Raw genomic sequence first — 27,990 nt, forward strand, 5'->3', positions numbered from 1 at the left:
AATACTGAGCTTTCTAAAAATCTGAAGGACCTTTCTCGAGGTCTGGTCGGAGCAGGTATATCGGATCTATCTGTTCTACATAACCGCACGCCGGGTCGCTCATCGAATAGCCCATGAATGCCTGTATATCCTGATCAAGCTTCGTTACTATTTCTCTAGGAACAGCGAGATACTGGTTTTCTTCTTGTCTCAAGAAGCCACGAATGGAAAATGTAGCAAAGACTAAGCGGTGCTGGTCTTTGGTAGAATTGGTACCTCCACCATGATACGCTGAAGCAAGCATGATGAACGCATCGCCCTTGTCCATCTCGGCAAAGATGCAGTCTTCAACACGCGGGGGACCTCGTTCTGAGCCCCTGTGATTCGTCAGTTACGTTTAATATTCGAAAATTCTGGTGGTCAGCACTGACCATAAATGACTCCCTTGGATGAATTGTGTACCGCCATTCTCCTTCGTAACCTTTGACCCAGCTACAAACAGCCCAACAGAAGACTCACGATTGGCATCACGCTCATCATCCCACTTATCAATATCTTCGTGGATATTGTGACTGATATAATCGTCACGGTGAAGTGGCTGTGCCTTGCCTCCAGGCCCGATTCTCATAGCAGTACAAGAATGCAAGTAAGGCTTCGAAACCGACTCCTTCCGTTCAGGACCCCACCAGAACCAACTTCGGGTAGTGAGGAAATGATCGACGACTTGGTGGTAGACTGGGTTCATGACCTGGGATCGGGCGTATGTAGGGCTGAGGGCAAGGAGGCTTGGCGCCCGTTGCGTCTCCTCTTAAGTTCACGTGTTAGTTCGGTTATCGTACTAAGTGTTATAAAGAGAACTTGCTTGGGAAGAAGCTGCCCGACCATTCAACGTCTGAATCTAAACGTGCACGGCATTCATCATATGCCTTATCGATATCTGCCTCCGATACCAGCCCCTTCACAAAAACACCCCCATCACGCTTGAGGAGTGCGATGATGTCCTGGATGGGGGCATCTGCAGGGACTCTCTGAACTTCGGGGCCGTACTTTTCTGAGATGGACATGGTGGATAAGAAATATTTGATATGAGCGACTCAATGGCTAAATAATTCGCTAATCATAATGACTGGGTAATCTGACAAGGAGCGAGGAAAAGAGAAAGTTCTTGGACCTGAGAAATGATTGTTCGAGAACGAGTGGAACTTTTCGAAGCGGAGACTCCGACAGGTGGAGGAGCTGGGAGTATTTCCTGTTTTGGTAAGACCGAAAAATACCCCATTCGGAAATAACATGACTAATAATCTAATCCGATTCCGAGGAATGATCCGCCTTGAGGAGAGGAGCTACATCTCCGATTTCTGGTTGCATACCTAGGAGAGGAAAGAAAACACAGGCCCTTGACCCTAAGCAATAAAAATATTTAGGTAAATCTAGCCTAAGTTTAGGGTATTCTTTGCTAAGTTTATTTGCTCCCTGAGGCATACCTACCAATGGAGTTTACGATGTAGACTTAAGGCCTATCACTTAGGAGATAACATACCGGAAACTGAACCTACTATCTACCATGCATTAATTATGGATCGTTATATGCCATCGCTTCAAAATGACTGCACAGAGCTCTAGGTCAAGTCCGTGTTAAGATACCATCGATCACTCCCTTGAGAAGGGTTTCTTAATTGGCTTAAACTTATATATCACACTTTACTGTTTCGTAAGTAACTAATGAATAGTTGGTATGTAAAGTGGATGCTGTGTCCTGACTTAATTACGTAGCTTGTTAAGATCACTATATCGGTTATCTGAAGAAGACAATATTATCTCACAAAACATCAATTCTACACCTGTGAGCAGAACATTAGCTCATTATATTTTCTTAAGAATTGGCCTCCTAATTTAGGACTTGCTCCAAATTACCCAAACAGTTTTCTTTCTATGATAGCTACCTTGGGCTCATGAAGGAAGGAAGGCAAGGAAATCTCGAACCTCTTTTCGAAGCGATGGCAAGACCTCAGTGTATTTATAAGTATATATCAGCAAGCCTTTATAACAATTCACTTGATCATCCTGGCTTCATTCCAGCAGTTCCCTCTCTAGAGATGTCTAAGCACTGGCTGTTTTCTTTCAACATCATTGAGCTGAAATCTTAAACGACGTCATAACCCATGCACAATTTGAAGCTATTCCCGGATTCTCACGCGACGCCCCCGACGATGCCGTACAAGTCCGAGAAATGCCCATTCTCGATATTGGTCCTTTAATGATCTCTCTCTTTTATCATTCGCTGTGATCCTCGCGATTGCTTCTTCAAGGTTGTCAATCCGAGACTAACTCATAAATCCGACAAAAGCGAGCATCCCAATTGAGTAACCTTCTCTCCCGCTTCCCTCGCTATCTCCGCTCGCGCTTAATCATCAGCCGCGAAACCTTATTATAAATCACCAACTGAGGCTAGTGGTTGGAAGGGTCAAAACGGACTAAACCAATCTCGATGAAGATCAACAGAATTAACAATGGGTATTCGGGTAGCGATGGGCATTTCTGGCGCGAGTGTTGCACTTGTGTAGATCGAGACGGGTAGAAAACGTTGCCTCCGTGATAATGCCGGCCGTGGCCTCACTTGTTGTGTTCCGTGGAGTTAGGCCACGGAACGCCGAGACTGTTCATGCAGGCAGCCTCAAAGCCTTTTGTGAATTACGAAACGGGTATGACATCGTTGCATCGTCATCGACTATAAGAGTCTACCTCTGTCCTGGTTATTCACCTGAACGACAACCCTCTAAATCAATCGCATCTAAGAAATTAATAACTATCACTCACAATGGTATTTCGCTCTTCTCTCAATAGTAACACTTCGCGCCGGCTGTTGCTCAAAGGCGGCACGGTCCTTATTCATGACGCCAATGACAACGTCCAAGCTCTAGAAAGGGACATCCTCATCGAGAACAACCGAATCTCCAAGATAGCCGAGAACATCAGCGACATCACTGATGATGAAGTGATCGATTGCAATGACAAGATCATCTCACCTGGCTTCATCGACACGCACCATCATCTTTGGCAGACCCAGCTCAAGGGACGACATGCTAATGAGCTACTTCTCGATTACATGGCCTCCGGCAATCTCCAGTCTTCGAATTATACGAGAAGTGATATCTATTGGGGACAGCTTGGCGGTTCTCTCGAAGCAATCAATGCAGGCACCACCACTGTAGTTGATCATTCACACGTCAATGTCTTTGCTGGCGCTGGTAAGTCAAATAGCCTCAATCCTCAAGCAGAAGCTAACCGCCACCACCTTCAGCCTCAACTGCCATCTCAGCCACTGCTTCTTCTGGCCTGCGCTGCATCTATGGCTACTGCCCAACTGCTCGCGTCGCATCATGGTCACCTTTTGCAATGGATCCAGATATGCTTGCACCATGGGTCGTGGGCGAGATAAAGGAACTAGGCAAGAAGGCGCCCTTCGGCTCCGGCCGCGTTACTTTGGGTCTGGCTTTTGACCTCTGGTTTCTGCCAGAACCAGCCATCAAAAACTTGTTCCAAAGTGCTCGCGAAGCTGGTGTCGAGTTGGCGACAACTCATGCTGTTAGCAACCCTCAGATGGGATCCTATGATCTCGTTCAGCAGATCAAGAGCCTTGGCTTGTTGGACAATCGCATGCTCTTCAGCCATCTCAACGGATACACCGCCGCGAGCGTCAAGGACCTCGCCGAAGCTGGAGCACATATTAGCAGCACTCCTTCCACAGAAATGCAGATGGCGCTTGGAGATCCTGTGTGCTTGAACGATGATCTTCCCCAGGCTCAAGCCCAGTCTAGTCTAGGTATCGACTGTCACAGCAACCAGGCCTCTAGCATTGTATACGAGATGAGACTTGGTTTGCAGGGTTCCAGGGCCAAGCATAACCAGAGACTGATCGACCAAGATCTGGCCCCTCGCAAGATCTCCAAGACTGTTCAGGACGTATTCAATCTGGGGACAATTCAGGGTGCTAGAGCGATCGGGAGGGAGAGTCAGCTTGGTAGCATCTCTGAAGGCAAATTAGCCGACTTGGTCATTTTTGACGCCAATACTCCCGAACTTATCTGCGCTGCTGAGCAAGACCCTATCGCAGCCGTTGTATTGCATAGCAGTATCGGAAACGTCGACACAGTCATCGTCGATGGAATCGTTCGAAAGCGTCGAGGCAAGCTTGTTGGTGTGACCGTAGAGGAAAGCATGGTGGACGTTACCGAAAAGCGGTCCTTGGAGTGGGCGGATGTTGCCAAAGCGATGAGAAAATCTCGCGCCGAGATTCTCCAGCGCGAAGCAGAGAAGCAAAACTTGGATGATGTCAAGAAGGGGGTGATTAGCAGCTTTAACATTGACTTGTCAAAGCTTAGGGACTGAATGATCAGGCCTTCCAGACAAGTAGAACACCGTTGAATAGACTAAATCCAGGCTAATTTATGCAACAAGATCAAGAGATTCCAAGCTCGTGAATCGATTCTGCGTAGTCGCTGTCTGTAAGATAGCTGGCCAAATACATCATTGGGTTGCGCAAATACTGGAATGCGTACATAGAATCGATCCGTGTTTACAACTTTGCTCATCTAAGGTCATCTAAGAAGCAGTAAATAGTACATTGTCGGGCCATATGGGAACCATTGCGGCCCCGAAAGATCTCTCGTCTTAATGTCCGCGTTATAGTTCGTCCCGTTAGTCAAGACATCTTAGTGCGATCTTCCATGACGGCTTATGCACGACCCTCACGATATCCGAGATTGGATCTTTTAATCCACCGAGAGAAGTGCCTTACGACGGGAACCCGCTCCGTCGTGTATCGGCCTTACCAGAGTGCTGGTTCTCTCTCGACGGCAGCGGAACCGAGCGGCTCCGGCTGTAGTTCCGCCGATCGCATCCGCCGATCGCATCGCCTCTCCTGGATACCCTACCGACTACAAGGACTGGAGATTTCTTCCATTAGACGAACTCAAGGCCAACTATTTAGGATGTGCGGTGTTGTAGTTGGCTTAGCTTTGGTGCATGCTGGAAAGCCCGACCTTTGGCAACGCCTGCATGGGCTCACACAGGCGGACAAAAAGGGCTGGGAACAGGATATGCTTAGCTCGTTCGACCCAGACTAATTAACGAGTATTTCTAGAAAATTCTCAAGTCAAATCCATTCTTATGCTGAAGGGCTTCATATGGTAGGACTGCTGAGAAATATTGCGGATTTGTCCAGACGTAATTCTGGGGTAACTTTGCTTTTTCTGAGCAATCACAAACTCTCTCCACGATGTGATAACGCATGTGATTTCTCGCTTCCCCGAACGCCACATTCATTTTTCATCTCATCTCACCAATAAATCGCCCGATAATGTGGACAATGAGGCCTTTCGTACTAATACCCATGCATCAGCGTCAAACAGCCACAATGCACCGGCCGGTCGAGCGGAGCCGCATCTTAGCGCACGATTTACAACAGGGCCCATCACATCCTTTGCTCCAGAGACAGGGATTTGGCACAAGCCATATTTCTCACTGAGTTATCTATGTTATTTAATGCATTAATATCGTGTACGTCTAATTATTCTAGAAGCTAAAAAAGAACTCGAGCGTCGGGTATATGCCAATATGGTATGCCGCTGTGATCTAACCGGGAGGGGTATCCGTGAAGACATTCCAGATCTAAAATGCTAGTTCAGAAAAGGCTCATCGAGAAGTGTTGAGCTATTCAGCAGGGAATGGCAGTGGCTCTCGCTTCAGATGTCGGGTGGAACTTGATTCGCTTTCAAGATCATCGTAATCAGTACGATCCCGGTTTTCTTTAACAACCTCGATCTGCGTAGTTTTGAAAGTTCTGGAAACCTGAATACCGTCTTCTTTCCTTTGAGGCAACTCGATGTCGTCGCCACCAGCTTCAATGAAAGTCTGGTTGTTGCCCGGAAAGACAGAGCCCATCTTCTTTCCAGTTGTTGTCTTTCCGCTCTTTTGACCAGAGCGAGATCGGGAGTCGGAGTAGTCGTAGCCATTGGGGTTGCTGGCCTTGACAACCTTGGTAATAAGCTCAGCCATGTTCATCTCGATGTGGAGCTTGACGAGGTATGTCAGAGGATGGAATTGAAGGTAGACGATATCGTTGGGTAGAGACATCATTGCGATGAGCAGGACCTTACAACATCAGTATAGTTAAGTGGAACTTGTAAGAAGCACACTTACATCCATTGTCATCGAGACAGCGATCATGAACAGATTGACACGATATAATCGAGTATACTTGGTGAGACCATTGGCGATAAGGCGAGATCGAACAAGGTGGATGAAGTAAAAGTTCAAACCAGCATCGACAATCAAGAATATGCATTTCTCAACTCTATCCCAGACAGCGTTGACAGCGATCCATTTGGGACTGATCTGTAGTCGGGCTGGAATCCAGACACAGAAAACACTGATATTGATGGCGAGCAAAACAAAGAATACACTGAGTTTGAGCTTCCATGCATTATGTCGGTTGACCATGAGGATCGAGATTCGGTTGATGATAATCTGTAGCAACGATTGGATCTGAATGGCCCAAAGAAGGACTTGAGTTGCGTTAGACGAGGTGAGATCGGATCCGATGATGGGTACATACCAATGACAAAGAAGACTGGGAAGCCAGGCGGAATGTACTGTCGCAGATATAACCATGTAATGGCACTCATAATCACACTGCTCGTCCATTCCATCCACACCAAGATGAGATAAATATTCGTCCTCGTCCCTCTCTTCCACGATTTAATCGTCTGCTTCGCAGCTTTCGTGCCCGCAAATATCGACACGCCTAAGGAGAACCCCCAAGCGATGCTCGCGATGTTCATATCATTGATACTAGGCTTGTGAAACTCATAGTGATCTGACAACAAAAGACCACCCATCGTAACGGGTTGGCGAACAAGGAATGTCGATGTAGAGAAGAACAAGAAAGCAGGGACTTTTAGACGAGAATTCCTTGGTGCATATATTTGAAGAAAAAGGTGCAGACGCTAGCTCGACTCAGGGGCCACGAGGAGGCGTTGCATCCGTTAGAGCGCACTCTTGCGTCTGAGCCTGGTCCTGGGAGCCTGGATGTTGCGCTTATGCACCGGGATACGGACCGCTGAAGATCCTCTGTGGGAGGTTGCAGCCCAGTTGTCCGGATCCCCTGAGATCAATCTCCTTTGGGAGTGTTATGACTGCAAGGTACCCCGCGATGCGTGATGTTGGTTACAGACGTGTATGCATGACCCCGGGTCAATGGAGTTGAATCAGGCCACTTGAAGATTGTCTCAATGTCTATAGGCCTACGTGTTGTCAATTGGTATATCGACATCTCCCTCTCGTTCCCGTCTTTTCCATCTTCTAGTAATGGCGGATTTGGTCATTTAGTTGTATCACTAATCAGTATCTCAAAGTCATTCCCCATCTTCACCATTGGCAGTCTTGCATACAAGACCCTGGACGAGTGTTTGCTTTTGCGGCTCCGCATCTTAGCGTCCATCACCACCCAAAAGCCTGGAACGGAATCCCAAGAAATTAGTCTCAATTAACATGGACTAGGTAAAGGGGGCTTATCTAGCACCAATTTCGAAAAAACGTGGTGTTGGGATGATTGGAGACAGATGAATTGATCCCGGACAGAAGGTAATAGACTAGATAGTTCGTGGCTCAAGGCTCATCGCGTGGTGTTGTCAAAATGCCATGTGCTTATCCTGGTCAATGCTGAGGGTTCGGCTCCGCGGTGGATACGGGCCTCAGCCCTGAGAGTGAGACGCGAGTCAATCTATCGAAGCTTATTTTTTGCATAGTCTGGGCTGTTGGGTACATATGTTGCTCGGGGGAATAGGGAATATTTGCGATACGAGATGTAGATCGCAATGTTATTTCCCTAGTCTGCGGCTCAGATTAAGTGTTTTGGGTTGGTTTTATGCGGTTCAGCCAACATCGTGAATGAAGCCAATCGGAACGTTTGGGACAAAATCCGAATGCCATGTCAATTAGGCTCCCAAATTGGTAAAAACGTCTGAATCATGAAATATTAAACCAGGATAGTGCTAGTGCTTGCGCTCAAAGAAGTGTTGGAAACAATGTACCTCATCACTATGACGCGATGCCTACTGGCGTTACGACCCGATAACCAAGCATCACATTTGCATTAGATTCTTACAAATCATATACAATTAACTTCAAATTCTCCAAAGCACACTCGATATGAGAAGTCGGGGGTCAAAGTTTGTTCATTCAGATACTAGATATCGCTGCATAATCCGTAACGCCTTAGTTACCCTTGACGCGCTGGTCAGGGGTGCCATCCTTCTTCAGACCACCATGCTCAGTGGGCTTGTAGTCACCACCGCTGCTGTCGGAGCTTCCAAGGCCCTCGCCAGAGCCGGAAGTCTTTCCGCCCTGCTCGCCGGCCTTGTGGGGGTCGACCTTGCCATGAGCGAACTCGCCAGTGCCGACGCGACCGTCGGGCTGTCCGTCCTTGCGGAGGCCGTCGTGCTCTGCAACTTGTTAGACATTGTTAGACGGAGGAGAGTGGAAGTGAAGATGTACCAGTGGGCTTGTAGTCAGACATGATGAAGTAGTTGTTGTTGGTGATAGTAAAGGTTTGTAAAGGTGCTTATGATTGTTGATGAGATTGAGTGTTTGATGATGAAATGAAAGCACAACTTGGAGATTTGTCCTTCTTTTTATAAACATCAATCCTGTCATATTCATCTAGCAAACGCTGAGACATATGAGCTCATTGACGTCATGGATCGAATTGATCGAGCTGTTGGCTCTCTGTTCTTCACCGTAAGATATTCGTAGATGTCATTGACTTTGCTTTGTTCAATTCCCAACGCAATGTCGCACAAAAAGTTCACGGTGAAATATTGGTGATCGCCCAATGCTCACCCCGCATTCAGACTAGATGATGATGCGGTGTAACTAACAACAATAGCAGCCAAACCCGGAGTATGGGTCAATCTGCAAAGCAATCATCGTTCCAAATAGTCAAAATGAATTATGAGCTTGTCATTGATGAGAGAATGAAGTTAGACAGTCTCATTCACGACATTCAGGGAGATGTTTGCTTGGATCTACTAGTCCCAAAGCACTGTCGTTGGATCTCACAAACAAACTTATGATGGCATAGACTATTTAAACTGGAGCTTGTGATTGGCCAGATCGGGCTGCCCCTGAAGCAGCCGCTCACACAGCCCTATCGTTAACCAGATTCTGGCGATCGCCATGCACCATGACACTTGTATGTCCGGCGCATCTCCTCCGGGTGGCTGACGTTCACCGTTAGACCGATTAGATTTATGCAAGCACTACAGCACGAGAGTTTATTCATCAGCGATCACGGATTAACTCCAATAAAGCTGTTTTGAGCCATGACTTGTGTGCACATGCTTAGGTCCACGAGGCGCTCTGATCATGCCATTGTCGTCACATATTCATCCCTCCATCTACCCGGGACAGCGAGGTAAGCATACCGATGCAGGTAGCTTGGGGCCAAACGGCAAAGAATTAGGCAGCTGTAGAGAAAATTTATCTTTCATAGTGTTATTTACTAAAATACTAGCAGCATAGTCTCCAGTTTAATGAAGTCTGCTATTAACAGAAAATTTGTTGCAATTGCAAAGACCCCAATACCTCTGATCTCAATTAAGTGGCACTTGCAAACAATAATATCCAATGTCGGCCTCGTCGATGCCAAGGCCAAGTGCACTGGAACTACAAGAGTTAAATTTAATAATCTTTTATTGTTGCACGAAAAGGGTGTGATGCTTTTTAGTGTATGTATGAACCCCATCTTGAACCATAATAAACATCACCACCGATGATTGTCTTAGTATTATGTGCCTACGCATTCTTGAAAGAACGGCCGCATCGCGAGTGACATCGATTCTCCCAACAAAATATCTTCTCCTTGTCACATAACCCTCTATGGACTTAGTGACACAACTATGTGCAATCTCAGCGATTATTGGCAATGTGAGAATCATGCGAATAGCTTCACTCACCCTCCCGGTTATCGTGAGTTTCCGGTTGAAGCTTGGCATTTTATTGAGCCAATGACGCAAACTGAAAAATTGTTAAGCGCTGCGAGAAAATCGTTGAACTCATCAGCCAATTGGGCATCTCAGCTCAAATGACCCATGTCAGCTGAAAACCGGTTTCAGAACCCCTCGCTTAAGAATCTCACTGTCGCATACGAATACCTAGATTATGGGTATCTCGTAGTATTATGGACCCTTTATCGATAGCGACAGGTTGTGCCACTCTCATTTCAACCATAGGGTCCCTCTCACTGTCCATCAACACCTTTGTTCGCACTTGTCGTGAGGCTCGGAGTGATCTTGACAGGGTGTCCCGTGAGCTGCTCTCTCTGCAAACAGTCCTTGAACTTATCCAGGAGGACGTAACTGATGAGAGCAAGACATTTCCTACGACTCTCGAACGCCATGTCTCGGGTATCATAATCAATTGCAACTCAGTGGTTGTAGAGCTACAAGAGTGTATCACCAAATATGGCGGCGATAGTCGACTCAAATCCAAGGCTGGTTGGGCCATCAACGGACAAGGGGATGTCGCAAAGTTGCGCTCGAATCTTGAAGCTCACAAAGCGGCATTGGAGTTGGCTCTGGATATGTTATCGCTGTAAGTAAACTCGCAATCACTTCAGACAGGTTAACCAACATGTGAAGGCACGTTACCAAAGAGATTAAAAATGACACATCAGAGATTCGGAATGAGACATCAGCGATAAGAGATGACACGGCACAAATTCTGCAAGAAATACTTCGACTTCAGCAACGATTACCGAAGCAAGGAGGAAACGACTATATCCTTCAGAACTTCCTTGAGGAGATGACGACATATACTGAGAAGGCTTTAGACGGCACCTCTATTGACGGGGGGGATTCCAGCACCAAAGCACCGTCTTTTGTCCTTGAGACAGATGAAGGGAGCCAGAGGCCTTCCGATCCTGCTCATCTCTCGGACTGGGAATTGGATTCCGCAGCGAGCGACCAAGTCGCATACAAGCTGAAGATGAAGAGATGGGAAGAACAACAGAGCGAGGAAAGGTTAGCTGAAGCAAAACTGAAAGATGTCCAACGATCAATCGAGTCCACGCAGCAACAACCGACCGCTTTCCACCATTCAGGTCCTCGGGAGCCGTCTGAGGAAGATGATGAACTAGGTCCAGTACCGCCCAAGGATGCTTATATCGAAGAATGGGAGAGGTCTCCAGTTGAGAGTGAAACGGAATGGTGGGAGAAAAAGGAGAAAGAATGGCAAGATCGCAACTACCAGTTAGATTCGGGTCAACTCCAGCGTCTTATCACCTCGGCCCATTCTATATCTTCACGAGAAGACGCACAAAGAACAACCCGGACACATCCGCATGGTGTGACAGTTCCTGAGAAGAACAAATCTCAGAGCAGCCCAACAGACCCCAGTGAAAATCAGTACTGCCACGATCCCGAAAAGCAAAAAGCTGAGGCAACCAACGATATCTCAAGAAATGCGACAAAGTCAAATTGTCTTCCCCTCTCAGCATCTGCCGTTATGTCAGGAACACAAGACTCCTACTACGTAGAGGTCGAAACTTTCTACGGCAGATTGGTGATCAACTGGCCCATGCCAACTGCGATCACCGACCTCTTGTCTGAAGATTACTACATCGAATCCTCCTGCAATAGCTTCACAGCCTTGACGTGCACAGCACAAGAGTTTCCTTCGCAGAAGGACACTCTACGACCCAGGCGATTCCTGAAGCCCAGAGACATCAAAGTTGTCTTCTACATCCCAGTGACTACCAAGACTACTTCTTCTTGTTTTAAACGCCAGTGGGAATTTATAACTACTGCAGTCGCTGGATTAACACGGCGTCTAGAGTTGAGCGGCGATGTCCCGCCGCCGTGGCACAACATCGTTATTGTCGTCGAGGGACCTCCAAGATGGGACGATATTCACCCCGACATAGAGATTATCCTCACAGAGCTTGGCATACTTTACCAGACAGATAACCTAGTCACTAAGGTCGACGGCATGGTGTTAGACCCCCCTTATCATAAAGACCATTGCAAGGTCTTTGGCAAGATGATCTATGGGACAATACACGAGGTTCGTTCAATACTTCAGGGAAAGCCACACTCTTTCCGTCCTAACGTCTTAATAGTATACAGTACAGCCAACAATCCGTCCCCAACACACCTGTACCAAGAGCATCATGGGTACTGAACCGCTCCAAGTAATTGCAGTGGCTCCACAATGGTCTCAAACAGATTGGGCATCTCATAAACCAGCCCTTCCGCATAACTGGGCAGCAGCTGTCTGCGAGGTCTTGAAGCCAGAGTTCATAATGTCTTTGCCAGAACATCGGATCCGAGCCATACCGTCCCCTGGGGAGTTTCTAAAGGGAGTCTGGACTTGTCAAATACGATTCAGAACATCGAAGCACGAGCAAATCAACCAATGTGTCTTGACTTCTCCCGATCAGTTCCAGGCGGATCGTAAGAACATGATCACGCGCTCAAAAGGCGCCCAAGGGTTTGCCAGAAGGCTCTTCGGAAAGTCTGGATCTAAATAGGTGTTGAGAATATACCATTTGAAGTTACTGAAATCGTGAACACTCATAATTAATCCTGCTTCCTTCCAACGATACCACCCTTCTTCAGACCAAGCCACACTACAATGGTGACAGTGCTGCAGCTGGCAAAGATGGTCCAAAACGCAGCCCGATAGCCTTTCATCAAAGCCTCTTGGCGTTCCGTAATGTTAGAGTGCTCTGTAACTGAAGCAGCGATTGCAGCAGTGATGGCTAAACCGACCGAGTTGCCAAATTGAGCTACTTCGTTGAAGACGCCACCAGCGAGGGACTGCATCTCCGGGGGGTAAGCGTCGGAAATTACAAGGTTTGACACTGTAAACAGTACTGTTTCATGTTAGCTTGACCAGATAAAAGCGATTGGGCTTACCATCTGGATTAACGGGTGAAAGGAACATGGCCCAAAACGGAGCAAGCCAGTAATTCTCGCCGACATCAACTGTCGCCATCAGAGGTGCTGCTACCATTGTCACAATTGCTGAGACAACAGCTAATGTGCGAACTTTGACTTTGGCGATGAGGAGGCCAGTGATGATGTTGACTGCTACACCCATGATGACATGAGGCAGAAACCTGAGGGAGCTTTCTAGAGCTGACAGACCTTCAACCTTTTGGAAGCTACGGAGTCAGGGTCAGTAAGTGATCAAGCATGTATCTCAAGGGACTTACTACAGCGTTGTGAAATACTCGATACCATTCAGCGAAGCCCAACATAAGAAGACAGCGATGCAAACTGATGTAAATGACCGGTTCTTCCAGAGGCTGTTGGGTATCAAGGCTGGCTTTCCGCGCTTGACTTGATAGTCCATCCAGAACGGAAACGCAGCCAACAAGATAATTGCGACTGTTAGAAGGGCGATATTTTGGGGATCATCCAGTCTCTTGTAGGAGGATGAGATCATCGCAAGAACATAAAGCAGCATACCGAGCGCGACACTCATAGTGGTCGCTCCAACCCAGTCAATCTCATGCATCAGCCGAGTCGTCCACTTTCGCTCGGAGGGTGTATACACTGAGGGAAGAGACCAGATTGCGCCTGTAGATAGACAAAAGTTGATGATGGCGCTCATGTAGTAGGCCCATCTCCAGCCGATTGTATCGGTGAAGATGCCTCCAAGAACGAGACCGAGAGCGTAGCCAAGAGGACTGCCCATGCCGTTGATGGCAAACGCAACGTTTCTCCAAGGTCCTTTGGGGAAGGTATTAGCTATCAAGCTGACAGCGGTGGGTAAGCACATCGATATCGAAGCTCCAAGCAGAGTCCGGAAGAGGATAACCTGAATGCCCGTCTGAGCAAGCCCAACAGCCAGTGTGAAGGCTACAAAGAGAAAGCTCCCGGTAACCCACATCAATTTGGCCCCGACGACATCCGCAATGGCACCAAAGATGAGTAAAAGGCACCCAGCAGCGAGCGCGTAAACAGCCGCAGGCCATAAGATGAGGTTCTCAGAGAGACCAACGTCGTCGGCGATCTTGGGAAGCGCAGCGATGAGAATGCCTGAGCCCATGGTGTTGAGAAAACTGATGCCCGCAAGAGTGACGATGACGATTACACCTCTTGTCTTGGATATCCCCAGGCCGCTTGAGTCCTGCGCTCTTGGGGCATTTTCTTCTTCCGGGGCTGGAGGGTTTAACTGCGCGTCGCTGGCGTTGGTATTGCTTGCTTGGTTGGCTGTTCTTAGCTTCGCTTTGGGACTGAGGGGTTCCAAGGGAATGATGCCGCCGTGAATTGAGGCAGCGCCTGTGTCCGTGGTGATATCGAAACTGCGGTCCATTTTGCGCTGTTGCCCTGCGTGTTTGATGATTGGCACGCGAGTTTGAAGTCGAGATAAGCTCTTTTGAGAGGATATAAGGTCGCATCAATTGATGGTAAGCAGCGTCATAGTTCAGTCGAAGGGCGCGCTTCACGCTGACAAATGACATCAGTTTACAAGTTTCGAATAACTCAATTGGATCTGTCGCAGATGTAAGAAAATCGCCAAGCATTCTTTGACTCTATTATAGCAACGTCATTTATGAGAGCTCGATAACAAGTGTTACCCGCGCCAATGAACAGCGAAGTAATTTGGCGACACGTATAGGCTGTGAGGTTGGCATCAGTGCTGAAGTTCCAGTGGGTTACCCCTCCAGTCAGATGCCGTCAACCGTTATCGCGACAGGCACTTCTCTTGTCGGGCAAAGAGGCACAAAAGGTTGCTAAAGAATCCAGTTTTTTATTCTTCTATCATAAGACAACCGATAATGGACAGTAGCGCGATCAATCTCGACTATGGATATATGCAAACGACAAAAATACACCTTACGCCTTCTTCAGCGAACCAGCAAGCTGCCCAACCTCGACACCGTCAATCTCTTCAGTAGCCTCGTGCTTCTCCTTCCACTCTTCAACTAACCCCTTAAAGTCAGCAGGGAGGTAAGGCGAAGTTAGTTCCTGGAATCGGCTTCCCTTGCGATGTGTCTCGAGTCCCATATCCTTCATAAGCATGTTGCAATAAGGCAGGCCCTCGAATACAAGATCAGGGAGATCAGCACCGTAACCACAAGGGTATCGCCACTTGCCCCATTGGGTGTGAAGCATAATCTCATCAGTAATCTCCTTGTCGGAGGTAGGAAGGCGATCGATCTTGCCGGCAAGGAAAGCAGCGATCCAGTGGCCTTGGATGGTTGCGCATGTGGCTGTGCTGACGGATGAGATCATGCCGGCGAAAGCCAAGTCACGGGTCTTGACCATCCCGGAGGGAACCATGAAGCGGTAGTAGCGAAGAGGGTTGGCTTCCTTGGGCTTGACGTTGAGTTCTGGTTGGTTCTTGAGGCCAGGGTAAAGAGAGAGGACCTTCTCGTCGGCCTCTTGGGCCAAAGAGCGCTTCTTCTCGGTGGAGTATGGAAGACCAAGCTCATCCTCTGCAAACTTGATAGTAGACTCCTTCTTCCATCCTGTTGAGCAGATAATAGCATCGGTGTCGATGACGTTGCCAGAAGCTAGGACAGCTCGGTTAGGTTCCAATGACTCAATGTCATCAATGTGGACTCTGATCTTGCCCTGCTTAACAAGATCGAACAGGGGACTGTCGTAGTTCAGAATACTAAGTCCACTACCGATCCAGAAAGCAGAATGCCAAGGCTTAAGCTTCGCAAGCTCCGGGTGAGAGTCGTATCCGATGGCGCCAGTAACATCGTTGCTGAGAGTCTTCCAGAAGTTGCTAACGAGGAACCGGCCGACAGAAGTTCCATGGAGGAAGTTTCGCACAGCAGGGTAACCGTCTTCTTGACCCCATGGGCAAGGGCTGAACCAAGTCATCCATCGAATGTTCAACAACTGATCCAGTCGCTTCTTGAGGGGTGTGACGAAAGGAGGAGCGATCCAAACTGGACCGTTTCCTGTAGGGCGAACAACCAAGTCTACTGTTGCGCCATCTTGAACCAGAGCGTAAGCAACATCAAATGCAGACTTGGCACCACCAACAACGATAGCTTTCTTGACGTTCAGGTTAGGAGCCTCTTTACAGAAGTCCTTAGCATGGAAGAGAGGAGCACCAAACTTCTCAGCGTTCTTGTACTGGGGCATATTTGGTGTTGATGTAAGACCAGTAGCCAGCACCAATCTCTCGGTGGTGATACTTTCTGTTCCCTCGGGGGAGGTAACACTAACTCTCCAGCCAGCATCACCATTTCGCTCCACCAAGTTCACAGAAGTGTTGAATTGAATTCGGTCGTGAAAGTCGTAGTGCTTAGCAAAGTCGGTGAGGTATCGGTGGAGGACTGTTCCAGGGATATGGCTATTAGGCTTGACGCCGTATGTCTTCTCGGCCATGGGAAAGTCGGGGTATTCGTATGTGCCTTTCATGTTGTTGGACTTGAGACCGGGGTAGAGACGGTTCTTGGACCAAGTGCCACCGCATGACTCGGCGGACTCGAGAACGGCAAGATTGGCGTGAGGGCTGATTTGTCTGATGGCCTTTGCGGCGGCCAGACCAAACCATCCTGACTTGTTAGTTGACAATATCTTTGTGAGGAGGGATGATATGCTTACCGGCGCCTACAACCACAACATCATATGATTTAGTCATGTTGTCTCGATAAAGGTAGATGAATGAATGTTGAGAGGTAAAGGGAAAGATCGTGTATCCTCTATAAGTTGAAAGAAGCAGGTATGATGATGCAGACAGTCAAGGGGGCGAAGATGGGCTATCTATATCTATCCAACCACAACCGTCGGGTATCCCCAAACGTCAGTTTCACCTTAAAACCTCGTCTAATCTCCAACTGACAACTCAGCTGGACCCCTCAAACAGCCCAACAACGTGTCGGAACGATATCTCAACTGCTGTAGAACTGTCGTAAACAAGAAATGCCGATAACACTAGCTTGGGTTCTACCCCAGATTCGACGTTCCGTTATCCCCATTCCGTCCCCACCTATCAATTGCCTTATCTGGGGTAAATCATGGCTACGGAACGACATGATAGCTTCAATAGGTGTTCCGAACCCTGTAAATCATATATCTAATCCAGATTAGTGACGCAGGAACAGATATGACTCGCTAGAATTGACTCGGTTATCATGTCTAGCTCAGAGACTAACAGCGCATCATGCGCCTACGGACTTTCCTATCGGAAGTTCCGAAGCTGAAGCGTTTATCTTAGATCTGCGATAAGAGTTGTCAAAAGCGGGGCCTGCGATAACCCCTCGTATCATAATCTGGGGTTTACCAACCTTCGGCGGAGTTCCGCTCTACGTACTTCACGTTCTAATTTACTATCTATATATTGTTTCTTCGAGCAGCGCCTAGACCATCTTATACCCCCAGACTCAAAAATCAACCAATCAGTTTTCACGATGTACGCCGACATTTCAAAGCCTCCTGCTCCTCTTCCCCAGGCCAAGCCTGAGACTGTTGGTGAGGGGATTACTCTTCTGCCTCCACTTTCAAGACGGGGTCATGGACCTGGTCTTGTTATTCTGAGTCCTGACTCGGAGAAGCATTTGGATATTATTGAGGGTGTTCCTTCTGCTCTTTTGAAGTGGGCTGAGGAGGGGTATGCTGTTGTTGAGATACAGGCGAAGGCGTTTAAGAAAGATGCTGGTGAGGTGTTGAGTGATGCTTTGAAGGCCTTGAGGGGTTGTGAGCAATTGGAGAAGGATAGCAAGATTGGACTTATTGGTGAGTGAGCCTCTATGATGGTTGGTGGCGTGATACTGATTCTCCGACAGCATATGACCCCAAGCTATGGAACCAGGTAGCTGGCTCAGTCAACAACTCTGGTCTAGTAGGTGCAGTGCTCTACGCCAATGATGCAGATCTCGCAACCCTTGAGAAGTCTAGCATCCCCATCCTGCGCCATATTGCAGGCCGCACAGCCATCATCGAGAGAAGTGATGGCCTCACAACATATTCATACTCCAGCGCAAAGTCTCATCTCATGGCAACGCCATTCCAAGATGACTTTGACTACTGGACTGAGTCTCTGTCGCACACAAGGAACTTGACTTTCCTGAAGCCGCTGACCAATGGCCCTTACTTTGATCTTGAGGCTATCTGGGATGAGCATACTTATTATGAGTTTGCGGACCGCTCGGTTGAGCATACGATGAGCACTATGGTTGATCAGCCATATGTTAACCACGTACCTACAGTAAGTTCACTACATCTCTGAAACATTGGGGCTGGCATGGTATACTAACATTGGTTCAGCTTACCGGTGGCATCGGCCGCAAGTCACTTACAACCTTTTACCGCGATAACTTCATCTTTCAAAACTCAGACGACACAGAACTTGAACTCATCAGCCGCACAATCGGTATTGACCGTGTAGTCGATGAATTTCTCTACAAATTCACCCACAACAAGACAATTGACTGGCTGTACGTCACTTCCTGACCCTCTTAGTATCCCTCGCTAATGTCCCAGGCTTCCCGGCGTTCCACCAACCGACAAGAAGATGGAAGTTCCCTTCACAGCAGTCGTGAACATCCGCGGCGATCGCCTCTACCATGAGCATATCGCATGGGATCAAGGCACTGTACTTGCGCAATTGGGCTTGATACCGCAGTATCTTCCCTTCCCATATCCTGTTGCAGGACAGAAGGAGGGTGCCAAATATGAGTATCGCGTGCCTGTGACGGGTCTTGATACAGCGGCGAAGATGAGGGATAGGAATTCAGTGGCTTCGAATGAGATGTTTAGCTACAAGGTTCGGGAGGTTTAGTGTAGCATTTTGATCTCAGCATTAGTTCGGCGTCAATTGATTTCATTACAAGACTAGCTTTCTTCCGCTTCCCGCGGGTAGTATTCGGTCCCGACTCCCGAGATATGACGACAACTTTGCCCCTCGCGGGCCCTTGTCTTCACGCTCAGATTCGCGTGCAACGTTGAGCCTCATTAATAGTAGAGGGATGATAGCCAATGGCACTCAGTGTCAGTATGGCGAGATAAAATTGTATAAACCATTGGCTTGTGAGTTTTGTAGTTTCTAACATGTCAGAAGCGGAAATGCTTGGGAGTGATGCCAGAAATACATCAATATTGCCGGAGTCATTATGCGCTACTATTGGATCTCAACGGTCTCATTGCAGCAGTATCTCGTTCTACCACAACCAGTACAATGTTCTCACCAACGTTGTAAGAATTGCCACCACTAATAAATATGAGGCGTTTATGCCTCCAGCTGAGCGCCTTCACCTGCATCCTTTGAGTCGGCCATGCCGTCAAATGCGATAAACTGAATCATCTACCCTGCACCATCGCATCCAACCAATGCAGAGAATCCTCTTCCGAAACCGGGATGGAATGATAAGGGTCTTTCAAACCGATACTGTCTGATTGGCCTCGAAACTGCTCATGTAAGCCGTTGGCCACCGCCTAAACCGCATCGATAGAAGTCTGTTACTTATCTCCGCAGCTAAAATTATGGGAGATAAGAAGTAGAAGCTTAGTCTCGCCGATCTTAGTCTAGTCTGGTTTACCCCGCATGGGTCCAAGGTGAAGACCGACGCTAGTCAAGATTAACCCAAGATAAATAATCAACGCGGTGTTTCTTCACCTTTTGCCCACCGAGTTTCCGCCTTCCTCACCTCTGACCCGACTTCCGACAGACTCGAAAGAATATTGAACGAAACAACAGACTCAATTGACTGGTTGGTTATACTGGGACACTCATATACGCGACGCGACAAAGGGGGCCGAAACCCCTGTTTTAGCCATGGCCCAGGCACGTGAACCCAAAGGAGTCAAGAAATCCAGCACTTCAACCGGGGAACCTGGAAAACGGAGGACACCATACGCTCTGCGCGCATGCGACGCATGTAGAAGGCGAAAGGGAAAATGCGACGGGCGACAACCATGCAGGCACTGCTCAAGCCGAAACCAAAATTGCAGTTACAGCAGCAGTCTCGAGAACAATAGCTCCAGTCTTGACAGCGACGATTGGCACCCCGCTACAACGACAGCAGCGCCCCCAGCGCCCGCCATCACTGACCCGATACCTGCGACTACAAACCACGACTGCGCGACTTCGGGGACCTCATGTCAGACGAACCAAGCTGCGATTGTTGATATGCTCTCTAGTCTTCAGGAGCAATTGAATAGTTTGGCGTCGCAAGTGCAATACTCGAGTAACCAGGAACAACCAAATCTTCCGTCGCCAATGACTACGATTGCTGCGACACGACCCCGCGATCATATTCCCACCGCAAATCCCAATACAATACCCATCATCAGTCACAGTTACACTGAATCCACCATCGATGATCAGAGCTCAACGCCAAAATCCTCCCGAACGACAGCCTCTCAACATTTCTACGGCCCAACATGTCCAGACTACGCACTGAACGTGGGACAATTAAAACTTCGGCGGAATAGCTTGCCAGGTCCACCACTTCAACAAAAGCAACTACAACTTGCCAGTATCCACGAAGACGACGCTTCCGATGAGGCGGATCAGAACGATGGGCAAAATACACAATTCTCTGTATCGCCGCGCACGATCGACAAGGGCGACCCAGCTATGCTTTTGACATTTCGCTCAATTATGGGGCTGCAAGAGACTACCCAGCTTTTGTACATTTACCAAGAGGTCGTTGGTGAACTTCATCCCGTTGTTGATATCGACGCGCTCATTGTGCAGACGCGTTCGTGGTATGCTGAAGCTGATGCTGGGATATGGGATGTTTTGGCGTCGAGCACTGGAGCTGCTACGTACGAGCTGCTATTAATACTGAACCTGTGTTTGGCTATTGCTTTGAGGGCTGACGGGAACCCGTCGAGTTCGAATACAGAGACTTTGTTGAGGGATAGTTTTCAGGATGCGGTCAATGCGAAGCTGGCTGCACCCGCTAATAGCATCCAGCATGCGACCATCGTATTCCTCAAGGTATGGTACTACCACTATCTCAAATCGCCAATTTACTAATTGAAACAGGGCTGGTACGACTTCTTCCAAGAGATGCCCCGCTCAGCTTGGCGCATGTGCGGCATCGCCGGTCGCATGCTGATGGAACTCGGCCTACACAACGCCGAAGTCTTTAGACATACCGTCAAGACCGAGGCTCAACGCACAGAAGCCTGCACTCTGATCAGCAGTATTGTCATTCTTGATCGACAATGGAGCTACGCAACTGGTCTACCAACACACTTCCAAGACAAGAGCTTCAGCTCCATGTCTACATCTTCTGTCAAGAACCCATACCTCAAAGCCATGCTCTCCTTTATCCTCATAAGCGACCGTTTCAGCGAACCTATATCCAACGCCGCGAAAGGCGAAGGCTACAACGATGAAAACTCCTTTGAGTTGATGAGCTTTCAGATCGAGCAGTGGAGAAAGAAGGCTGTTGGTGATTACACCGTTGCAAATTGTCAAACATGGCATACAGATCCATCAAGTCGTCCGCCAACATGGACCATCTTACTAAACCTCCGAGCGGAATCCGTTCGGAGCCAACTCCTCAAACCGTTCTTCTTTTCAGAATTGGATATTGAGATTACAAAGAACCACGTTCGACCAGCGACTGATCGAGTTTACGATATCATTCATGTTTTGCACACGCTTGACGCGACTACGGATATCTACCGCAAGCAACATCCATATTACCAACATATACTGGCATGTACCGCTGGTCTAGCATTTCTGCTCATCGCTTTCATAAAGCAAAACAGAACAACAATGCTACCAAGTCTGACACCCGATCTCATCGAGTCTCTCGGCGGCAGTTTCAGCATGTGCGTAACGCTCACAACAAAATACACGCGCCGCTCGCGCTCCGCCCGTCGTCTCGCCAAGCGTCTTATCGAGATGCGACGCAACCTTCTCAGCCTAGGAATTCTGAACCCAGCGAGCCCAGGAAGCCACGAAGGTCTAGATAACGTCACAGAGTCAATCAGAAGAGCGAGTCTTGCACAGCCAGTTGGAGATTTCCAACCCTATACAGAGTACTCGCCGCCTTTTAATAACGGTGTCGTTCCCGGGGGATTTGTGGCTGGGACGGTACTTTCGGATACGGATATGCAGATGGGCTGGGAGGATTCGCTAAGGTTGCAGTGGCCTATTGGCGATGTTAATCACATGTTTTCGGAGAGCATATTTTGATATTGATTAGCGACAGAAATGAATTACGATGATTATGATCCCTTAGCCGATAATTTGCTGTTCCGTGTGATGGTGAAGATAGCGGGTATGAGGTTTATTAGTGACGGATCTGGGCGCTTTTCCGATTCCGGGTGCGGTATCCGCTTCGCGGGCCGCTGGTCTGCTGAACTGGTGAAGTCTTACCACTTGAGGCCTCATGGCGGGAAAGGTATCTCAAACATTTTGACTATCAGTGGCGCCGGCTGCCCTTGGCAATAGTCTATAGATCAAGAGAGTCATGCGTTGAATGATACAGCGTGAAGATCGAGACTCTGTTCCGTCTCTCCATCGATGATGCAGGCGTATGCGATGGAACAAGCAGTTGACGACGATAATTTAAGGGTTGTAGGAACAATGATTAGGGACATAAACAAACTCAGTTCGATATAATTCTCAACGCTAATTAACCTAGTTGTTCTCATAACTAATCAATCCATCAATAGTACCAGCATGTAATCCGCCAGTAATCGGAATATCCGCCGCAGTAGTATGTCTCGCCGCATCACTCAACAAGTAAATCACCGCCCCCGTAAGATCATTCTGTGTACTCAATCTCTGATTCGGCGGCGCCAACCACATCTGCTCTCCCTCCCGCTTACTCTTAAGCTCACGAACAGTCCTCGTCATCTCCGAGTCCACGAATCCTGGAGAGATCGTGTTTACTCTGATACCCTTTGGCGCCAGCTCAACGGCCAAGGCTTTGGAGAGCATGAGGATACCGCCTTTTGAGGCGTTGTATGCCGCCATGCGGTAGCCGGGAAGGCCGATGTGTGCGGATTGAGAGGCGAGGAGGACCATGCTTCCGCCTGTGCCTTGCTTGACCATCTGGCGGGCCGCAAGTTGAGCCACAAAGAACGTTCCCCGGACCTATCCCCATTAGTTTAATTCATTTTGGCGGACCGGATAACTTACATTGATGTCCTGAATGCGGGTAAACTCCTCCCAAGTCTGATCCAGGAACGGCTTATCAATAGCGATACCCGCAGCGGGTACAACACCGTCAATAGTCTCAAACTCCTTCAGCACCTTATCGAAAGCCGCATTAATGCTCTCCTGTGACGTAACATCTGTTTGGATGTAAACAGTCTTGGCGGAGAACTTCTCACTCAACGTGTTGAACTCGGCAGTAGGCTCTTTCTGGATATCTAACACAGCAACATTGCCGCCCATCTCGCAGATAGCTCGCGTGCAAGCGAAACCAATGCCCTGAGCTCCACCAGTGACGATGTAGTTTCGCCCGCGGAGCTCAAACATGGGACGGACATCTTGGAGAGCGTCTGTAGCCATATTGATCAAGTGGGTATAGTTTGAAGGTAATAGTGTGATGGTGAGTTATTCTGTATAGATGGGGCGTATTTGATGACAGTATTCCTTATAAATGCCGTGGCTACATCATCTTATCGGCTCTTTACTTATCATCTGCTGAACGATTGCCGGCCCCGGAATGTGGATAGTGACCCACCTTCCGGCCTTCGGAACGGTAACGGACCATTCCGTTTATAGCAAAGGTCCAAGCTGAACTGCCTAGATCATGGGACTGTTGTTACCAAATAACTGATTGGAGTAAGAGGAATTATCGTATTTATGCATGCTCTACTGTTCCATATCTTATCGTGGTAATTGTGACTCTCAACGACGTGACTCCATCAGCTGTAACGAAATCGAAAATGGCTTCTCATCCTCCTGCTGCTTGCTGCACCATCGCCAACCTCCATGAGTAAGTCATTCCCAAGAATCCCACCTGGGGATTCTGTCAACTCACATGTTCAAGGGGAACTCCCAAGGGAGATGTTGTCAAAGTCGGCAATGTCACTGGATACCTAGCAAAGCCGTCCAAAGACTCCAAGCAGGCTGTTCTATATCTCCCAGACATCTTTGGTATCTGGCAAAACAGCAAACTCATGGCCGATGCCTTTGCTGCTGAGGGATACACATGTCTTGTTGTCGACACCTTCAATGGTGACCCAGTGCCGTTGGAGATGCCCGAGGGCTTCGACATTATGAAGTGGCTTGGTGAGGGCTCCGATGGAAAGAACCCTCACACCGCGGAGGCTGTGGATCCCATCGTCGTGTCGGGGATCGAGTACCTCAAGAGCATTGGTATTACCCAGATTGCTGCTGTCGGATACTGCTTAGGAGCCAAGGTTCGTTTTATACGCGAGCATGAAGACTTCCAGACAGCTAACAACTCATAGCACCTCATTCGTCACTACAAGGATGGCATCAACGTTGGATTCATAGCCCATCCATCATTCGTCGAGTCAGAGGAGTTGGCTGCCATTACTGGTCCTCTGTCCATCGCAGCCGCAGAGCTTGATGACCTTTTCACAGTAGAGAAACGTCATGAGAGTGAGGGCATCCTGTCCAAGTCAAAGCAGGACTTCCAAATCAATCTGTTCTCTGGAGTTCATCACGGCTTTGCTGTCAAAGGAGATATGAAAGATAAAAGGCAATTGTTTGCCAAGGAGCAAGCTTTCAACCAGGCGGTGTCTTGGTTCAAGAGACATTTTGAGTAAAAATAAGATTATACGAGTTTCAAGACCTTGAAAAGAGGGTACCAAAATAAATTCAGTAAAGAGTAACCTAAGACCAGGCCAAGATCAAACATCTGCTAGAGAAATAACTAGAGAGTTGAACAATTACACAATATTGACGATAGAGTTACATGCTCAGCCTTTTCTATGATTCCTGTCTACTCGATACACGGTGAAATATTAGCAACGCTAGATATCTGGAAAAGACTTTATTTACAAAACGTAGGCAAAGTCTCCGTCGCATTGGCTTCAGCACATGCGATTGCTAAAGACAGCTCATATGGCTTGACCGATATATCAAGGGACTTGACACTAACATCCAGTGCTTTCTTAGCGAGTACCAAGCCAGCTACGCCAAACACAATGCTGATAACAGTGAGTAGCAAGACAACTGCTGCAGCCCAGAAAGTAGAGTACTCGAGGAAATTACTCCTATCAGGCCTCAACCGTAACTGAGACCAACCGCTGGGTCCATGTTCCCAGACATCCAACAACTGTGAGATCTCTGTTTCCCAATGTGAGAAGTCTCCAAGTGATAACGATCGCTCGCGGCCAAAGGGAATCTTGAGAAATTTCCTTCCTTCTCAGATAAGAATGCCTTAGTGTCCTTATCATCCGGGAAAAGCAATTTGATTGTGTCAACTGCTTCCTGTACGAATTCCTTTGGAAGTGAACAGTCATCTGGGTATGCAAGGTGATTTCGTAAGGTAATGGCGTGCTCAAAGATTGTAATTTGCTTGTATTCCCAGTCGATTCTGAGATGCTGCATCAGATCACTTGTCCATTTTACTTGGAAGCCGTAGTATCGAGTAAGGTTCGCAATCGAGAAGCTCTGAGAAATCTGTCGGGGTTCGGCATCCGGCTTTCTTCCTGGCGCATACCAGTCTTGTATCAGTAGGCTCAGTGGCATAGTCCTTGGCCACTGGTAAGAACTTGCTGAACCAGATGTTGAATGTTCGATGTGCACCATTAGCCAAACCCTTATTGCCATGTCAGCTGATCTCATAGTTTCATCCGACGAGTTTGCGAATAACTCGGACTTTTTCTTGTAAGCATGTTGCCGAATTTGATCGATAACAGATGCGAGGTCGTCAATCGATTTCGCGGTGTAAAGAATCGACTTCCGTTCAATCAAGCTCATTTGCTCTTCCAAAAATAAGAAGTATCTATCGTATAGATCCACGTAGGTATCAAAGTCGCTTCGAGACATATGCGGCCATATCCTATTGAGAATTCCGTATTTTCTATCGCTACTTAGCTCCCGTATAGCCATTTTCTCGAAGTTGCGTTGTGTGTTTAGTGCCACGATATTTTGCAAGGTAGCATTGCCCTGTTTGGTCGAAAGTTTTCGCCAGCTATAAAGGTAACAAATAATTTTGAACTGGATTTACCATGCGGCTACAATTCAAAGATTAAAGGACATGAGAGAATAAGGGCACTATACGATCCTGCGACAGACGCGAACCGCTATCTCTGGGCCCTGGGCCCCCCCTTCGAGTCACATCCAAGTATGCCTTGGCAAGCCACCTGCCACTCTATGCAGGCGTGACTGGTTTGAACGACAGTTTGGTATTGAACTATAAGTTCCAGCGTGACCGTGGCCTGCATGATAGACAGGGGTGCGAACCAATAACAAGAGTCGCATATCTTGCTAGGCTCTCTTGCCATTGGGGTTGCGGCTGATAAGCCTCGCGTTGCTGCCAGATCATACCCATCTGCCTTTTTCTGACCTTGCATCTAAAGGGGTTGGAATACGAAACTTCCTTAAAATGTCTCCGAGACCCAGGATCTCGCCCCTGTTGCTATGTTAAGTATGGCATCTACTTCATCAGAGACCGAGGTATACATTACCCCGCCAACAAGCCTGTCACAAACAACGACATGCCAATTTCCTGGCCGTATTGTAGTGCAACCCAGCTTCCTCGATCTCGAATTTGATGAAAGTAGCTTTTCACTTCCAAATAAGGCCAGGGGCATATGTTGCTCAGTTAAAAATGTCTGGTATTCCAAGCATCATTGGCCCGAGCAGTCTCAGTACAAACATCTCTTCGAACAAGCCTCGGAGACATGGGAAAAGCTTGCACCGGAGTTTAATAGAATATGGAATACGGTATGGAGGAAGTCGCTTGCCACAACCCTGCGGACCGTTGAGCTACGTCTTGCTGGTGTCCATCAGCCCGGCGACAAACGGGTTATTATCAGGCCAAGCGTTTGGATCAGGAGCACGGATGAGGCTATTCGCAGCGCCACTGTTTGGAAGAAATTACAAAAGCAGGTTCGCAAACTAGGTCTCGACTCGGCACAATATGCGTCCATATTCGCTGAAGGTGGTTTAAGATCAGCAAATGGTCCCGCATCTGTCTCACGGGAACAGCTGGATTTACGAAAAGGAATCAAGTTTGCATATAACTTGACGTTACATACCCATGTGGCCTGGTGGGCCGTCAGCGGACCTTATGAGTGCGGTGAGATCTGCTTGGCTACAATTGTTAAGTATGGGAAAATAGTTTATCAGGAAGTATCACGCATCGGTGGCGTGTTGGGCATCAATGTCTCACACGAGGCAGGGGTTACCTCAGGGCACACCATGCTTCTTTACTTCTTGCAGAATATGGATCAGACAGCCGCAACGACTATAACAGATTTGAAAGGCACTGGCAGTAGCAGCCAGACGTCCAGCTCCGACTCCTGTTCAGAGGACGATAATGAGGAAAGCAGTAGTGACGAGTGCGAGCTCGTGGAGAACGATACCGACAGCACAGACCCTGGAACTGATCTCGGTTATGTTGATCTCGAGAAAGTCGGTACTTGGGTCCCAGTGAACCTATTAGGCATGATCAACTTCATCAAACAGGTCGACGTCGACGTTTCGATCAAACCCTCATATTTGAAGCTTATGAGCCCCTCAGATGGCTTCATACCTGCCGACTTTGCCCTTGTGTCTCGAGTGGAGTTCGATTTGTTTCTGGGCCAGAACGATAATATCTACAATTTCAACGGACGAAACATTGTATCCAGCATCTGCTCTGACTCTTCTTTAGCAGCGAATGAGCAAGAAATACTCGTATTATTGGGTAATGGCATGGAAGCCTCAGCAGGTTTCCTCCAACCAGCAAAGATACCCTTCTCCATTGGGAGCACAACTGTTTCGGCACGAAAGATTCGCTTGACTGCACCTTTGTCAGTAGTACAAGGGGGGAGAGTAGGAAATGACATTAAGCTAATTATCAGTCCAACTGACTAGGTCGAG

General features: G+C 48.0%; 12 protein-coding genes across 12 annotated transcripts; 6 read left to right on the plus strand and 6 right to left on the minus strand.

Moving 5' to 3' along the window:
- Window positions 1-13: 13 nt before the first annotated feature.
- FSUBG_4596 (uncharacterized protein) lies at window positions 14-1,043 on the minus strand (the record flags this gene model as incomplete). The annotated part of the gene is made up of 4 exons (XM_036682602.1): window positions 14-356; window positions 411-764; window positions 819-877; window positions 930-1,043. The coding sequence occupies 4 exons, from the start codon at window positions 1,041-1,043 to the stop codon at window positions 14-16; spliced, it is 870 nt and encodes a 289-aa protein (XP_036539772.1).
- Window positions 1,044-2,797: 1,754 nt separating this feature from the next.
- FSUBG_4597 (cytosine deaminase) lies at window positions 2,798-4,368 on the plus strand (the record flags this gene model as incomplete). The annotated part of the gene is made up of 2 exons (XM_036682603.1): window positions 2,798-3,227; window positions 3,281-4,368. 2 exons carry the CDS (start codon window positions 2,798-2,800, stop codon window positions 4,366-4,368), a joined length of 1,518 nt encoding a protein of 505 aa, XP_036539773.1.
- Window positions 4,369-5,691: 1,323 nt separating this feature from the next.
- Window positions 5,692-6,878, minus strand: FSUBG_4598 (uncharacterized protein; the record flags this gene model as incomplete). Its single annotated transcript, XM_036682604.1, has 3 exons — window positions 5,692-6,132; window positions 6,181-6,545; window positions 6,596-6,878. The coding sequence occupies 3 exons, from the start codon at window positions 6,876-6,878 to the stop codon at window positions 5,692-5,694; spliced, it is 1,089 nt and encodes a 362-aa protein (XP_036539774.1).
- Window positions 6,879-8,256: 1,378 nt separating this feature from the next.
- FSUBG_4599 (uncharacterized protein) lies at window positions 8,257-8,557 on the minus strand (the record flags this gene model as incomplete). The annotated part of the gene is made up of 2 exons (XM_036682605.1): window positions 8,257-8,483; window positions 8,536-8,557. The coding sequence occupies 2 exons, from the start codon at window positions 8,555-8,557 to the stop codon at window positions 8,257-8,259; spliced, it is 249 nt and encodes an 82-aa protein (XP_036539775.1).
- A 1,381-nt stretch (window positions 8,558-9,938) lies between these two features.
- FSUBG_4600 (uncharacterized protein) lies at window positions 9,939-12,568 on the plus strand (the record flags this gene model as incomplete). The annotated part of the gene is made up of 4 exons (XM_036682608.1): window positions 9,939-10,008; window positions 10,272-10,632; window positions 10,680-12,102; window positions 12,158-12,568. 4 exons carry the CDS (start codon window positions 9,939-9,941, stop codon window positions 12,566-12,568), a joined length of 2,265 nt encoding a protein of 754 aa, XP_036539776.1.
- Window positions 12,569-12,617: 49 nt separating this feature from the next.
- On the minus strand, window positions 12,618-14,361 carry FSUBG_4601 (aminotriazole resistance; the record flags this gene model as incomplete). Its single annotated transcript, XM_036682609.1, has 3 exons — window positions 12,618-12,913; window positions 12,957-13,204; window positions 13,256-14,361. 3 exons carry the CDS (start codon window positions 14,359-14,361, stop codon window positions 12,618-12,620), a joined length of 1,650 nt encoding a protein of 549 aa, XP_036539777.1.
- A 524-nt stretch (window positions 14,362-14,885) lies between these two features.
- Window positions 14,886-16,653, minus strand: FSUBG_4602 (FAD-containing protein; the record flags this gene model as incomplete). Its single annotated transcript, XM_036682610.1, has 2 exons — window positions 14,886-16,567; window positions 16,617-16,653. The coding sequence occupies 2 exons, from the start codon at window positions 16,651-16,653 to the stop codon at window positions 14,886-14,888; spliced, it is 1,719 nt and encodes a 572-aa protein (XP_036539778.1).
- Window positions 16,654-17,422: 769 nt separating this feature from the next.
- On the plus strand, window positions 17,423-18,792 carry FSUBG_4603 (dienelactone hydrolase s; the record flags this gene model as incomplete). Its single annotated transcript, XM_036682611.1, has 4 exons — window positions 17,423-17,747; window positions 17,798-18,219; window positions 18,279-18,448; window positions 18,495-18,792. The coding sequence occupies 4 exons, from the start codon at window positions 17,423-17,425 to the stop codon at window positions 18,790-18,792; spliced, it is 1,215 nt and encodes a 404-aa protein (XP_036539779.1).
- A 993-nt stretch (window positions 18,793-19,785) lies between these two features.
- On the plus strand, window positions 19,786-22,167 carry FSUBG_4604 (uncharacterized protein; the record flags this gene model as incomplete). The annotated part of the gene is made up of 3 exons (XM_036682612.1): window positions 19,786-20,780; window positions 20,925-20,955; window positions 21,004-22,167. The coding sequence occupies 3 exons, from the start codon at window positions 19,786-19,788 to the stop codon at window positions 22,165-22,167; spliced, it is 2,190 nt and encodes a 729-aa protein (XP_036539780.1).
- Window positions 22,168-22,614: 447 nt separating this feature from the next.
- Window positions 22,615-23,493, minus strand: FSUBG_4605 (D-arabinitol 2-dehydrogenase; the record flags this gene model as incomplete). The annotated part of the gene is made up of 2 exons (XM_036682613.1): window positions 22,615-23,073; window positions 23,119-23,493. 2 exons carry the CDS (start codon window positions 23,491-23,493, stop codon window positions 22,615-22,617), a joined length of 834 nt encoding a protein of 277 aa, XP_036539781.1.
- A 380-nt stretch (window positions 23,494-23,873) lies between these two features.
- Window positions 23,874-24,722, plus strand: FSUBG_4606 (hydrolase dienelactone hydrolase; the record flags this gene model as incomplete). Its single annotated transcript, XM_036682614.1, has 3 exons — window positions 23,874-23,923; window positions 23,978-24,350; window positions 24,402-24,722. The coding sequence occupies 3 exons, from the start codon at window positions 23,874-23,876 to the stop codon at window positions 24,720-24,722; spliced, it is 744 nt and encodes a 247-aa protein (XP_036539782.1).
- A 1,831-nt stretch (window positions 24,723-26,553) lies between these two features.
- On the plus strand, window positions 26,554-27,984 carry FSUBG_4607 (uncharacterized protein; the record flags this gene model as incomplete). Its single annotated transcript, XM_036682615.1, has 1 exon — window positions 26,554-27,984. The coding sequence occupies one exon, from the start codon at window positions 26,554-26,556 to the stop codon at window positions 27,982-27,984; it is 1,431 nt and encodes a 476-aa protein (XP_036539783.1).
- Window positions 27,985-27,990: the final 6 nt, after the last annotated feature.

This window comes from Fusarium subglutinans, assembly GCF_013396075.1.
Source record: "Fusarium subglutinans strain NRRL 66333 chromosome Unknown NRRL66333_c0000042, whole genome shotgun sequence".
NCBI lineage: Eukaryota > Fungi > Ascomycota > Sordariomycetes > Hypocreales > Nectriaceae > Fusarium > Fusarium subglutinans.